Source organism: Hippichthys cyanospilos, chromosome 8 (genome assembly GCF_059441005.1).
Source record: "Hippichthys cyanospilos isolate Australia breed blue-spotted pipefish chromosome 8, RoL_Hcya_1.0, whole genome shotgun sequence".
Taxonomy (NCBI): Eukaryota; Metazoa; Chordata; class Actinopteri; order Syngnathiformes; family Syngnathidae; genus Hippichthys; species Hippichthys cyanospilos.
The window spans coordinates 11,201,793-11,216,817 of record NC_142376.1 but is presented as its reverse complement, the minus strand read 5'-3'; the positions used below and the strand labels follow the sequence as shown (position 1 = coordinate 11,216,817).

Below are 15,025 nucleotides of genomic sequence, written 5' to 3'. Positions count from 1 at the left end.
AAGCGAAATCCAAATTAACTTCAGAGCAATCCTGCGGTGGAGCGGGGTCAGCACGCACAGTGGCGCCACCTCACGCTACCTTTTTCTGGCGGGCCATGCACTGGCACCTCTCTATATGTGTGCTAGCCGGGCGCGAGCTGCTGCCTCCCAAAGCCCGCGCATACATTCATCAAACGCACACTTGATCATTTACAAAGGCGGCATAAAATTGGGGATTTTCAGGCTGCGTAATCTTTAGACAGATAAACAAATTACCCGGGGCCCTCCGGCGGAGGAGGAGCGCTCGCTCGGCTAAACATTCATTACCGGTGCTCCTGGAGCTGGTGCTGTGCCGCGCAGCCGGCAGGCAACCTTTGGCGTGTTAGGGCTCGGCAAGCAGAAAATAACATGATGGCGAGTTAACCGACCGTGCCATGATAGATGACGCCACGCGCTGGCCTGTTTACAGGCCCATGTCTCAACAATCTGTAATGCTCAGAGCCGGGCAGCGTGTGCTCAGTGAATCATCAGCCAATCTGCGGACACACTAACTGTCCTCCGCATTAAAACAATTAGCTTTTGCTCCACGGGAACATGGGAAAGAGCCGTCCAGATGCACGTATGCCCGTGTTTTTTTTCCATTTTTTTTTTGTTGCCGTCGCTGTTTTCCTCCAGCTTACCATTACGAGGTTATTGTTTTAGCGTTGCTCCGGTCAGCAAAGAAGAAAGGTCAGGAAGGAATTTCTCATTTGTTGCGAACAAAAGAAAGTCAAACTTCCTGAGCGGCCCCCTGTTGAGGGCTGTTGGGTGTACAATACACTTGCTGCATCTCTTTTCACAGCTGAATGCTGCAATGTTTGGCTCTCCACACCCAAATGTGTGCTCAGAATCCAAGCACAAGGATCTAAAATTCTCCCCCCGCCATTGGTCTTGAAATCGAAAGCGGTTTTGCATCGCTGTTTGCTTGGGGAAATTTGGGCGTTATACTTCATGTGAACAAATGAAATTGCTAAAGTGAGAACCAGGCACCTGCCAGCACCTCCCAAATGGTTTTTAAACGACAGTTCGTTTGTGTTCAAGAGGGCCAGGTTTCGTTAGACTTAATCTCTGACAAGTATGTAAAAGTCACCGTGTTTCATGGATTGCTTTGTGGAAAAAAAATGCACGTTCTCTTGAAGGTCACCTGTTCAGTTCACATTACACGTTTGCTGTAGGGGGTAGTCATATCAAGTTGAAGAGAGCAGAAACACACCCATGACATTTATGGGAGGATTTCAGAAACGGGGTGAAATGACTCCTTCGGTACTTAAAAAAGGATGCCAGGATTTTTTAAACGTTCATATTCATGCGGCTATCTTTATTTAATGGGCACTGATATGCCAAGGAAGTCACAATGTCACCAACACGCAACACAGGCAGACTTCAAAATAAACACACCAGATAATACCTGGATGTCGAGGCAATCGGCATATCAGGCTTTTATTTAGAAGCTTTTTTCTCGGATCGGTAATTGCATTCCATTTAGCTTGACTCTTTCCTGCGACTTATTGATCCCAAGTCGTTACCATCCCATTACATAGCTACCAAAGTTAACAAACCACCATTAAAAAAAAAACCTACAAAATAAAAAACATATTGGTGACTGAGGACTCTAGAATCGACTCCTAAATTTCATTATCATTGTTTAATATTGTATAAGTTTCCGCTAGCTACCAATGTGAGGATGAGACGTGGTGCATTCAAATGATATATTCAAATATATATCAAAACTTGTGTAACTTTTTTTTAATCTTTGGCCCTTTTTCTATTGAAATAACACAAAGGAGTGTGCACGGTTGCATAGTGGCTTTTCCAAGTCAACAAATTAGTGAGTCGGATGAGAACAGACTGCCGGACAGACTGTGTGAGGAGAACGGTGTTTGAAGACACAAGGGAGGTCACAAAGCGTGGCTTCATGAACAAGATGAGGCCCCCAGGAACTCTATGGGCCTGGTTTAATAAAGCTCCCAATTAGTGAGCGATAAACTGCGTGTTCATTCTTTCTAAGAGTTTGCACACGACGTTGGCAACAGGTGTAAAAGGTGTAGAGACGGCTGTTATCAAAATAAATAGCACTGGTGGTATTCACTATGGAACATTTGGGAGCAAGTGCAGAATTAAGTCTGAAGTGGTGGAACTGCAAGTGTTAAGACAAAATCTGTTGCTCTGAAAATTTTGGGGAAGCCATCTACCGTATACAGTACATGACTTGTATGATTTAAATCATCCAGAGTGAGTGGAAACTGGCTGTCTGTATGCATACTGTGCAACAATATGTTTAAAACTTAGCTCAACACAACTGGAAAACACCTCTGGGAGAAGACAACAACAATTGCCTTTGCATTGCTGAAATGAACACAAAAAATGCAATTTTGTCATAGATGCCAAGAAAAAAAAAATCCTCCATTGGACTGGCTTCATCTCAGCCCTGATATCATTCGGAATCTTCAAAATAGCCATTGTTTATATGGAGAGCTAATTGTGAGTATTGCAAAAATAGTTCACAATGCAACCGTTTTGTGATTAATCACACTGAAAAATGTGTGAACACAACTTAAATGAGCTTTAGCATTCATAATGCTTGATGACAATCTTGATGAAGCTGACCTTTAAGACGAGGTCTCTGGCAGATGAAGACATGAGGATTCGGTCACACCAGGCAGGGCATCTGGTGTTCATGTACTGCTTTCCTTGACTGCTGTCTTCACTGTAAGGGTAACTAAGGGGAAACAAGTTGGATATTGTCTGCATTTGTCAGAGTAAACATGGCATGAGATTGTTTATTGTACTTTTTATCTTGTTTTTCCTATATACACAGTTAATCCCCACACTTACTAGATCTGGTAGTTGCTGTGACAACACAGGAAATGCGGTAGCTCACTCTAATTAATTTGAACTTTTTTTTTCCCAAAAATGATATTTTTGCAATATAATCATTCTGTTGTATTCTTCGATGCTTAAATCGTAGGAAACTGATTAGAGCTATCATTGGCAACACTTGGTTGTAACTGTTTTTTTTTTTCACGCTCAGAGACCATGAAAGAAGCATCAAGGTCCTGTGGGGGGGAAGCAATAAAAATTGGACAGATAAGAGCAATCAATATTAGCATTAATGTGAAAAAATCGTAAATGACATCTCTAATGATGAAATGTATGAATCAAAGTGTTGAATGGGATAGAAAGCAATTTCGTCTGCTGCTATAGAGCACAAACCGATCAAAGTATTGAGAAAGAAAACAACAGGAGGTCCATTAGCATGGCCAGTCATCTGAGTAATCTCTCGGATCAACACATACGAATGGCTTAATCAAAGTAATATTTCTCTGCCAACTGCACAGGTTGTGGAGTGTGTTTGGTGGAGAGAGAAGAGAGAAGGAGGGACAGAATAACAGCGAGAGCGAGAGCAATTTAGGCAGAGCGAAGACTCCGTTGCCGCTACGTATGACTACATCCCTACACAGTCATCAAAAACAGATTAGGTGCGGCGGCAAATGGCCAATAGAGATTGCACGTGTCTTGGAACAGCAGGGAATGATCACTTGATTTAAGCAGCGGCAAGTGCCGTGCCGGGCAAGCTGATAAAGATTTACATTGTTGAGAATTCAATTTGCCCATTCGGCTCATCAAACGGCTTCAGATTTACACACCGCCAATCCAATTTGTTTGCCGGCGCTCATCAGGGTGGAAGGGAAGGCTTACATACTGTAATACCAATCCAATTTGCTCCTTCAATCGCAAATGTGCAAACTGTAGCAGAACACAAAATGGCTGTCCTCTGCATGGTTTTCTCATACAGTATATTCAAAGACAACAAACACACACAAGCACACACACACACATTTTGATTGAAAATATTTAAAATCAACTTACAGTTGCATTGAACATTAGTGGAACACAAAGTACATATTCCAACTTGTATTCTAAATGCGCTGACTTTATTTGGTACACAATCCAATAATAATAATTGAAATTAGCATAGCGGTTCTCAAGTGGAGGAACGCAAAGACACTTCAGGAGCAACATGTGATATTAAAAGTTTCTTCATTTTCAAATTACAAGCAAATTATTGGAACATGAAGCAACCTAATGCTAAATTTACATGACTTTGCAAAATGTATGCTTTATTTTGTTAAGTTTCATACGGATGTGCTTTGTTATAAGTGACAAAATTTTTCTAGCATTTGAAGCAGAAATCTAAGCGATGACACTATGCAATGCATCTTTTCTAGTTGCTGAGTAAAATACGGCAAGCGATAGCACAACACATATAGTTCCAGAGATGAATGAGTCAGACACAGAGGGCATAGCACCGTTTTACTACTTTACTACTTTTTTTTTCTGGTTAGGAAATACTTGGCAAAAAAAAATTCACAGTGGGTACAAAAAGTGGTTGAGAGTATCACTGAAGTACCGGTAGAGAAGCATGCATTTTTCGTGACCAAAACGCACACAAGTGGCGTCATATACATATTTTGATTTAAAACAATACTTAATAAAATGTATATATTTAAAAGGGCCTATATGACTATGTTCACACTGCAGGGTTTAATGCTTGATTTATTTGTGAAATGCAATTTTTTTGTGAGATCGTTCACGTTTCAAAATAAATGCTACCTGCATGTGACCTGTGTGTGAACCCTAAACAGTATTCAATAAGTGCCCAACTTAATTAATTTCCAATTACATGCGCAATCACTGTAATACAGTTTATTCAACGTACATTTTGTCAGCAAAACGCAAATGAAATGGTGGTGTGTGCCTTAGTGTAAGAGTTTAAGGTAGAGACAAAAACAGGGTCAGCACACACGTGCACACAAATGCCCAGGGCCCCCCAACCAGGTGAACAAACAAACCTGTGGAGTGAAACCTAAGGAGGATCCCTGCCTCCAATTAGCATTATTAGCACTTAAACCACAGGGGAAATGCATGATTTTTTTTTTTTTTTTGGTATGCTTATCAAAAGGCTAAAGAAGTGATCCAGGGATAAAAGGGAGCATGAAGAATAGGATGAGTATAGCAGATAGTGGGAGGCAGTAGAGGGGGGGATAAAGACGGATCAGAGGCAATGGAAAAGTGAAAAAGAGCAAAATCTTCAAAGGGGTGGTGGAGCCGCTTCAATTCAGGGTGGCCTGAATGCCCCCTGCTTCCTGTGGGAGGGATCCTTGTCTTAACAGTGAACAATCCTCCTATCAGGGCCCGGCTATTACAGCTTTATTGACCAACAAGCCACACAGGTCACGTTGGTGTTGAAAGAGACTGAGAAAAGATGAAGTTTTCCTCTTCACTATCTTCGAGCAATAAACTTCCGCTGGATAGTAAATGTCACATTATCTGGAAAACTTAGTCATTTTTGATGACAACATCATTTGTAAAAGCTGATTATCAATCTCTTGACAATGGCAATTAAAGGGCAATTGTGTGCACCTATGTGTACACATCTACGCCGTTCCCCCTTTCTGTACCGCGCCCTCCATCGGTTTGAAGCGAGATAAGCGTTAATGCGACAGCAAACAGTTGAAACGGTGTGCTCTCGCTAAAGTGATGAACGCGTCCGATTAGTGGCTTCACAAATTTATCACAGTGGGTAAACGGTGTGAGAGGGCGTGTGGGCTGGAGGCCATCAGTCCTATCAGAGCCTTATTGCCCATACAAAGACTAATTACACTAATTAATTGTCCTATCTGATACCGCTAACAGTTGTGCACCTGCGTAGGAAAGGTGACGCAAGTTATACGCACACAGGTACGAAGAGCGACAGACATTGCTTTTTCACTGCAGTCCAAATAACGGCGTAGTCAAGCACTTGGTAAAGCATGAGTCATACTGTAATGCCGCTGGGGATATTCACAATATCTGTCTGCCTGCCAGGATGATGCAATTTGGATGATTAAGGTTTATCCAAAACTAGATTAGGTACACACATTGAAGGGGAGCCAAGAAAAGAGCAGAAACAAAAGTCTGCATTTACAAAGAAAAGTACCTAATATTTGTATTGTTTTTGAATGGTATGCTGACTATTGTAATTTGCAGTGGTATACAATTGCACTGCTTTACGGTCCACAATATGCAGTAAATGTGAGGCGTTGACCGGTCCGTGGTGATCAAAAGGTTGGGGACCGCTGCTCATGTGCATACCCCAATTGGTATAATGAGGAAAATGCTGAACGGGAAACAAAAAAAAAACACTGCGGACAATGATAAAACCATAAAAATTACAGATAAACAAGTTTTACTAAGTTATCTTTTGAATGTTTTGGTAAAAAATACATCAAATTCAGAAAAAAAAATTGCATTTTTTTTCACATGCAGGCATAAGTGGAAACCCCATGGCATTATGGGAAAATGCTTGTTTTTTAGCATTTAGTCTCCAAGTATGTTCAAGCATGTTTGCATACATGTTTAAATGAATTTGCCTATCAAAAATGTTCTCATTGGCAGTTCCAAGCTTTTTGTTAAAAAAATTAAAAAAAAAGACCCAAGTCAATACATTTCTTTGCCATCTCTAACACTTGAACATTTGGAAAAGGAACGAAGAATTAAAGTGAATTTACCTGCCAGTGGGCTGCTTTACAAAGGCAGACATGATTCAAGCATACATTTTCAAACCTAAACAAAATCTTTCGGTTCGAAAAAAAAGAAATACTCAGTTTAACTACAGTACAAATTGACTAACCACTGTTTTAATCTGCTACCTTTATAGCCAGATGAGGTAAACTTTTCAATTTTCATGAGGCTCAGTTTCATTTTGTCAACATATAAATTAGACATTGTTAGAAAAAGCAATTATTGGTATATATTTGTAGCAACACCTAACCTTTCCATAAGTAACTATAACTGGCACTGTTAATTGTTGAAGTCTAATTACATACAATGATGAATATGATATTGTGATCGCCGTTACAGTATATTCACGGAGAAGGCGGGTTGATTAAAGCCTACCCCAGCTGACATGGGGCGAGGTAATTATTTTGTAGTCATTTGTAATACCCATGAGGTCTGGCAGAGAATAATAAACTCATTTGCAAAACATTTCTTATTAAGTAGACATTTCGATTTTCTGATTGGTTTGTTTGCCCATTTTTTTTTTGTGCCGCTGACCTATCATCTCAGATGATGCATGAGCGTATGGTCCCATATCGAGAGTGTGTAGAGCCCATCAAGAGCTCACTCATTCACGCTTGGTTTGGGGCTTAATGTTTGATTTGACTGCAGACACATTACTCACATTTACTTCAGCCTGTTTGTTTTCACACAGTAAAACGAGGTGAGGTGAGGCCCTACCTATAGTGTGTGTGTGTCACTGCTAGTGAGGGAGAGGGCTCGTCATTCACATTTTAGTCACAAGCTAGCGCAGCAACACACTTGATTAATGCAACACATACTGTTTTTGCTAGGTCATTTTTAAACATGAACATATCAACAGCCTGCAGAAACAATTGGTAATGCTCTTCATGAGAGTGAAACACGCCGGAAAAGTGGTGATAAGGCCTATTTCAAATTCATGCTTAGTTTACCAAATAATACAACATTGTTATTGCCAATTCAGGGCACTGAACAATAGACTGAAGCCAATATTGACATTGACATAGGGTGCCTGTTGCCAGTGTTTACCGTTGGGTCGGCTGACGTTATAGCTCCATCTAGCAGGAATTAGCCGTTAGCTAGGAGCGTTCGAGTGCTCCATATAGGCTGGTATGATACAACTCTGATATATCTCTGCACATTTTGATGCCATTGCCGTTCCTACTGATCACATTTTAATAAATCGTGCTCACTTAATTGTGCCGTTTTAGCTGAAAAATTGATCTCATTGAACAAAATACATGGGGAGGAATTTGTCTGAATTTTAATGTTTCTAAAAAGGAAAGCAGTAGGTTGCTAAGCACAGTCTGAATTCAAGTTAAAAAAAAACATTGATCATCACAAATTGAAAAGTTGATCATTAATAATTAGTGGGAATAAGTTAATTGGTCTTCTGTGTTCATAAATGTTTTTCATGCCCCCCCCCCAAAAAAAAATATATATATTTTTTTGAATTTTAAAAATACTTGAAAGCTGCAGACATAGACTCAATAAGAATCATAACATTCATTGACAGTTCAAGGGCGCAAAAAGGCATCATGGAATGTTGTCGATATTCTAAGGGCTTCTATTGGCTAAAACGTCAAAAACGACTCGCAGCCTTGGTTGCAATGTTTGTTGGCGTTGTCAGGGGAGGCCTGGAAAAACACAACACAACACACACACACACGTACGTACGAGCAGGCGCACAAAAGATCAGCCAAATGCTATCAATAAAGCAGGGCTGTTTGCTTCGGTTTGTCGAGCTGGGAGGCTCACAAGCACAACATTGGCACAGTGCAGTACAAACAGAGTAAAATGCCATCAGTAGCTCATTGCTCACAGCTTGCCGGGGTTGAGCTATGACATGTGTAGCATTTCGTTTCCCAACACGAAGGAAAGAAGTCACAGATGGCCTCGATTCAATCCTCTTTGACAAAGATTGTTTTCAACAAAGCCCTCCCTTCAGTGGCATCATCCCGGGCAATGACACATGACAGTGGACATTATTCAGCTATTATCGAGACAATGGTCCCTCACCAATTTCACAGGCTCCCTAGTAGTTAGAATGATGGATGTGCAGATGACTGTAAACAATGTTTGTGTTCAGTAGATCAGCTGTTTTCCTTCATCAGCCATACACGCAGCACTGCTTTAACTAAACATTGTTGTATAACTACTTTAGTGTGTCTCCATAAATGGAGAGAGTGCCTCTGAATCAGTACAGAATGACTTATTGGAAGAAGCAAGAAGCCTCTTTTGTGCTGGAAGTAACAGTGGCGCAATTGGACAAACATACCCACAAGTAAATACACTCTCAGGGTGGATGACATCACCAAAGCAGCGATCAGAAGGTTTTAAAGATTTCACATGCAGTTCACATACAGGCAACAATGTTGCCAACACGGCTCTCCATTCACACGGTCTTGCAAAAATGTCTGATTACGCTGCTATACGCATGCTGGGAGGGTAGTTGACAACGATTTGTAAAGAAAAACTCCATTATTGTGCATTATGGGCAATGGGCATTTTAGATTTTTTTTGCTCGTCCGTCAGTTACAGTCTCGTCGGTACATAGGCTCCTTTCCGTCGTTGTTAGCCCATCATTCTCGGAAGTTTACTAAAACTTTAATTGTCGGAATGCCGGTCCGTCTGCCAAATCTTAACAAAATTTCCATCATAACTCCTGGCACTTTCATCATCACCTCTGTCCCCAAATTCTGTCAACCTTGCCCGAGAAGATAAAAATCAAACATCTGGCCATCCTAAAACGAGAGTGAAAGCTGAACCTTCTTTTTGATCACTCAACAATCCTAATAAGGTAGGCAAACATATGAGAAAATACACTAAACCCATACCACAATGCCTAGCATGCATGCAACAAGTATACTGTACAATGCCTTAATATGCTCCCCTGACACTACACAGCAATTAGAAATCAGATCCATTGGAGCATCATTGTGTTTCATACAGCTTTTAACCTCTGAAATATGCCCACTCCATCCGTCGCTAAGTGCAATACATTTAAGACACTTTCTCTCTTAACAGTAGCTAATGCTCTAGCCCTCAGCTAGTCGTTGCCAGCTGCATGTACAGTATGTATTCTTACTGACTATTTAGACTGCGTTTATGCATCCCTTCTCCCAATTATATGGTAGTTTAAGCATTTCTCAGAAATTTGGAAGATTTGACCGGATGAGGTAAAAATCCGATGAAAGGTGGTGGAAATTACTACGATGATTATAGTTGACAAAATATCATGTTTTGTCGGGCTTAGTCAATAAGCAGCCTGTCGGCAAAACAGTTTGTCAGTACTGACGCACTGCCCACCTCTGATACAACACTTCAATGGCGATTACGTCAATGAAACCTTTGGTGAGAAATGCGACCGGTGAACTCAATATAGGTGGAAGTATGGCCTCTGTTTTCGGCACGGACCGCACTTACAGGAATATTTACTATCCTGTAGAAAAACTAAACTTCCACTATGAGAGCAGCTTTAATATATTTCAGTTAAAAACTGCCTTGTGTTAAATTGCCACTTTAAAGAAATCTTGACTGCTCTGGAAATTGACTCTTTATGAGCACACCTATTAGCAGCTGAGGAATTGGCAGAAGGCCACGTCTTCGATTAGTCATACAGTATCTCCCTTTTAAAAGGGCAAGGTGATTCTGCCTGGAATAGTGTCTTAACTCCCACCTCATGTCTTATCTTTACTATTCGACAAATGTAAGCTAACATGGCCAGGTTGTTTTTAGGGGCGCTTTCACTTAGCATCTAGAAAATCACCTTGTGACCTCAGAGCAATGGTCTGCTCTTCGCTCCATCTATGTCTAGACTTGACAAATACACACTCAAGACCAATGCTAGCCTAGTGCCTCTCTCTTTTCCTATTGCTTTAAAGGGACACTGTGTAAGCTTTAGACCGTTTTTCAGTAAAAAGAAATACATTAAATCATTGTACATTTCAAAAACTTGCAAATGATTGTGTTCTTAATGACCAACAGTATATTTTAAACATAATCATAGGTCTACTTATTATTAAATTATATTACATGAGGGGTGGCGCCTTCTCCAGAGGCGGCCATGTTTGTTAAAGCTACAGACAATGGTAAATGCAGTGCCTGCAGTACCTCCTGCTGTCCATGATGAAAAACAGTCTGAATGTTACACACAATCCCATTAAAATGAATAGCAATAAAAGTATGGATTATTAAGTGATTGGAGAAATCACTCCATATAGTCTGTTTCTAAAACATGAACATGCAGGTACACACACAAGTGAAGTGGACTATCGGAAGAAAAACCAAACAGCTACACAACGCAATTGAGTAGGGCCCATATAAAATATACTGTATTTTTTTTTAATTGAATTACCAAAAAGGGAGTAGGCGAATGAGAATAAAGGATGGATATTTTGAACAGCAGCTGGCAAAGATCACTAACTACACTTTGTGTCTTTTGGCAATTTCTTAGAAAGGTCAAGGTTCGGTCCAAAGTTATGTTACTATGTTTACTATACTACTTAGTTAAAACATAGCATAACATACATTTCTTTTCGTGAAGTTGGATCATGGAAGGGATTTATTTCTATTATCCGTTATGTGAAATATCAAACAAATCAGAACCCGCAAGCCAGAATGCTGGGTGTTCCTCGGAAGTTCCACTGTATTTATTACTTGCTTTCGCGAAATTGACAGGAGAGAGAATATTTCTCCAGGTAAGTCCGAATCAAACATTTATGTTCTGAAAGATTATTTTGGACCATTAATTTTTAAAAAGTTATTTCCCTGGCAGCAAACGTCTTCCATCTAGCAGATGATGCATTTGTGATGTAGAAAATGGAGGATGTGCATTCAAGTAGCATTCAAGCACATATTGATGATTAATTTAAGGACACATGACCAACCCTATGCACTGTGATGTGACATTCATTTTTTAATGATTTGCCCCTGCCAGTAAGTTTCACACAACAGTTTTCATTTTTACGCCTTTCCTGTTCTGTGCTAAAACAGGAGCTAATTCAGTTTTATAATTTTATGTTGTCACTTTGAGTACAGTTACTTTCCATTTCTCTTGTCATTTATCAGAAATTCAGTTTCAGTGGTGTTTTTCCTTCTTATAGGTTAAGAGTCATAATGCCATCATTTTTCTTTTTCCATGTTTCCTCTCAATTTATTTTTCTTAACTTTTATTTTCTTTCCTTTTAAATCACTCATCATTTACCACATGTTAGAGTTGTACTGTTGGTCGATGTCACTCAAAATCTTTCTCAAAGCCCATTTCTACTAACAATGTTATGGGTAGAATAGATTCTTCTGCTATGCTCTCATTGTCCACTGCATTTCCCCTGAACGCTGGGCTCCCGATTTCATTTTTGCATTGATTTTGTGCAAAAAAGGAGCAAATAAATTGGATCACAGGAATACTAAAAGCTTTTCTCTAAATCAATCAAAATGCATGAATAAGTTTATATATAAATGAGGATGCAGTATGTTTTGAAGGACAATAAATGAAATTTACCCACAGTGGGACTAATAAAGCTTATTTTGTTTTTATATACATATAAATATGAATACAAATATACACTGCTGGCATCGAGCGGAATCCTTGTACCTAAAAAATGATCATTGGCAGCGATCTTCTGCAAGGAGCTCTCTGTGTATATTATTTAGGCCCTAAATGATTTGATTTTTTATTGCCACACTTTTGGGAAGACATAAGTACTCCAATATGACATGGCCAATCCACACGTTCCAACTTCAATATATTTCAAAATTGCATGCTTTCCTGGGTGCTATTTTTCTAAATCCACATAAAGAGTCTTTCCAACATTTAATAGTTTACATTAAAAAAAATCCTACATTTTCAGTGTGACGGATTAAATATTCAATTTCAGAAATCCACCAATAGCTGGTGGTTCATTTATTCGAGTCCCTGGCTCTGATTTGCCATTGTAGCTGTGTTGTACTTCAAGACTAATGCACAGAACATTATATTAATCACATATTGGTATCCTTATGAGTTCACATCATTTCATATCTTTCAATATTATTCCATAACTAACAGCATTCAACTAAATCATTGTTCACTATGATTCAATTGTATTCCACAACCTTTTACGTTAAAAGAGCGGTTGAGCATTACATGGAACGTCTACGTTTTGAAGTCACTCCACCTGGAAGAGTACATATCTGGCATCAAACTGAGCACTGAAAATGAATGACTTAAGTTGAGGATGAATCTGCATAGCCAGGAAAGCCCACAGCTCCCTGAAAACATGGCCCATGCAAGTCCTCTCTCCGAGTACTCCAAGCGTTCGAGTGTGCGGCCCAGTGGCTGATCAATGCATGGCAGCCAACTGGCTCCAGGTCAGGTTATGACAAGTCTTGGGGAAATTCCTCACCTCTGTGCTTAAGTACTTATACTTGTCAGCAACAACCTTGACAGACATTTTTTTGAGTGTAAAAAAGATGTGCATCATTGGAGAAATGTTGCAGGGACGCACATTGAAAACTGATATGGACCCCCCCAAAAAAAAAAAAAAAAAAACTTCTGGAAAAAATACAGACATGGAAGATGATTGGCACGTCATAATTATTACAGGCCAATGAGATCAACAAAAAGAATGACATAGTGCTTATGCCACATTTTGTTTATGCAAAATACGGAGTTGTTTTCACAACATAAATATTGTCCCATTCTACCAAAAGTGTTGCCTTGGTAACATCCTCTCTAATCTCTCAATCAAAACAAAGAGAGTTATGTTTGCTTCTCACATTCAACACATCTAAAATACCTTTCCAAAGGACTCATTGGCTTCATCAATTTTTCACACAAAGTACATCTCGGCATGAAACTACACCTGCATTCCCATAAATTCCTCACCAAGCCTTCCAAGGTTCTCAGAAAATGGCAAAAAGAGTTTTAGAATGTCCATTAAAAATATGTGAAATAATTGATTTTGTGAAAAACTGCGGATCATTTTCAACCAAAGCAATAATAGTAAGTGACCCCAGAAGAGACATGTATTCATGTAAGCTTTCCATCTTACTTTGTGATTCCTAGCACAGCACAACACAACGAACAGAATTCACTTGCAGATGAAATGTTTGTGAATGGAATTGATTTATAGATTTGAACAAAAGTAAGCCGTGCATGTGTGTGGTGTGTGCCTCAGTGAGGTTGTCTTCTGATGACCGCCACTAAAAAGAGTAATTACTTCACAGATGGTGAGGGGCTGGTCTGGAGCAGACTATGTGATGGAGAACAATCATTGAGGCTTGATTGCTCAAGAAGCACAAGGCGGACCTGACAGGAGGTGGGGTTCCAGAATGTGTGATGATGAGTGTGTGCGTGTAATAGAAATGGGAGGAGGAGACTGTTTAAGTTTAACTAGACCATTGCGACCCATTACGGGGTTGACAATGATGTGGTTTGTTACACACACAGAGTAGATCAAATCAAATTTCATGTGCTGCTCCCGGGTTTCATCTATTTGATTCATCATCACCTCAACTATGAGGAAATCATTTGTATTCCAACACAGCAGCGTAGTACTCCCTCCCGGTGGAAAGATGATTAAGTGTTATATGGATAGGTGCAAATGTCATCCAGTATAAAGGGACAATAAATCCACATGTCACTTATGCAAAGTGATGTAAATGGGGCCCCTGATTAAGACACAGAGTCATTTAAAAAACAGGGACCTGCAGAACCTTGACACACACACACGCACGCACACACACACACGCACACACACTGTAACTCAATATTCAATTCAACACTGAGCACTTCACACAACATATGTGCTTTGATAACTACTTCAAGATCTCGCTCTCTCTCTCCCTCACACACACAGGGAAAGACACACACGAGCACACCTACACACATGCACACACACACACAGTAAAAATCCCCGTAGCCCTGCGCCTGCCACCCGAGCAGTTTATCAAGTAATTATTGTTTGATTACAGCGTTTCATTATCTGCACTGATTGAGTCACATCCAACGGCAAAGGTCAAGCGCCATTAACGCGCTGTTCCCGAAACATATTTCCACGCCGACAGCGTGTTTGCCCTCCCTCTCCTCTGAAAGGGCTAATTGCAAATGCATTTGTTTGAGGAAATAAGAGAGGACACCGCATGCTCCAAGTCCCACTGAGACTCAATATTAATCCCGTAAAATTGAATTCACACAAATTCAGACATCTGCATACACATTGAAACAGTTTTAGGCCAAATCAAGTCAGACTCTTTACCTTCCATGAAACCATTTCAGAAAAAAGAATTAGGTACATATTTTAATGTTAGTTATATGCTACACTCACCACTCTCACATGCAGGGATGATGTGAGTGTAAATGTTTGTTTAATATCTATGTGCACAGAGCAATTGCTTGGCGACCGATTTAGGGTGTAGTCCATCTTTGGCCCAAAATGTGCTG

At 40.0% G+C, this 15,025-nt stretch overlaps 1 protein-coding gene across 2 annotated transcripts in view; it reads right to left on the bottom strand.

Moving 5' to 3' along the window:
* inpp5a (inositol polyphosphate-5-phosphatase A) overlaps positions 1-15,025 on the bottom strand; it is a 131,002-nt gene that overhangs the window by 6,272 nt on the left and 109,705 nt on the right. For both annotated transcript variants that reach the window (XM_088421475.1, XM_088421474.1), the window contains exon 13: positions 2,626-2,737. In XM_088421475.1, coding sequence (XP_088277601.1) covers positions 2,626-2,737 — 112 coding nt within the window. The remainder of the gene's footprint in view (positions 1-2,625; positions 2,738-15,025) is intronic.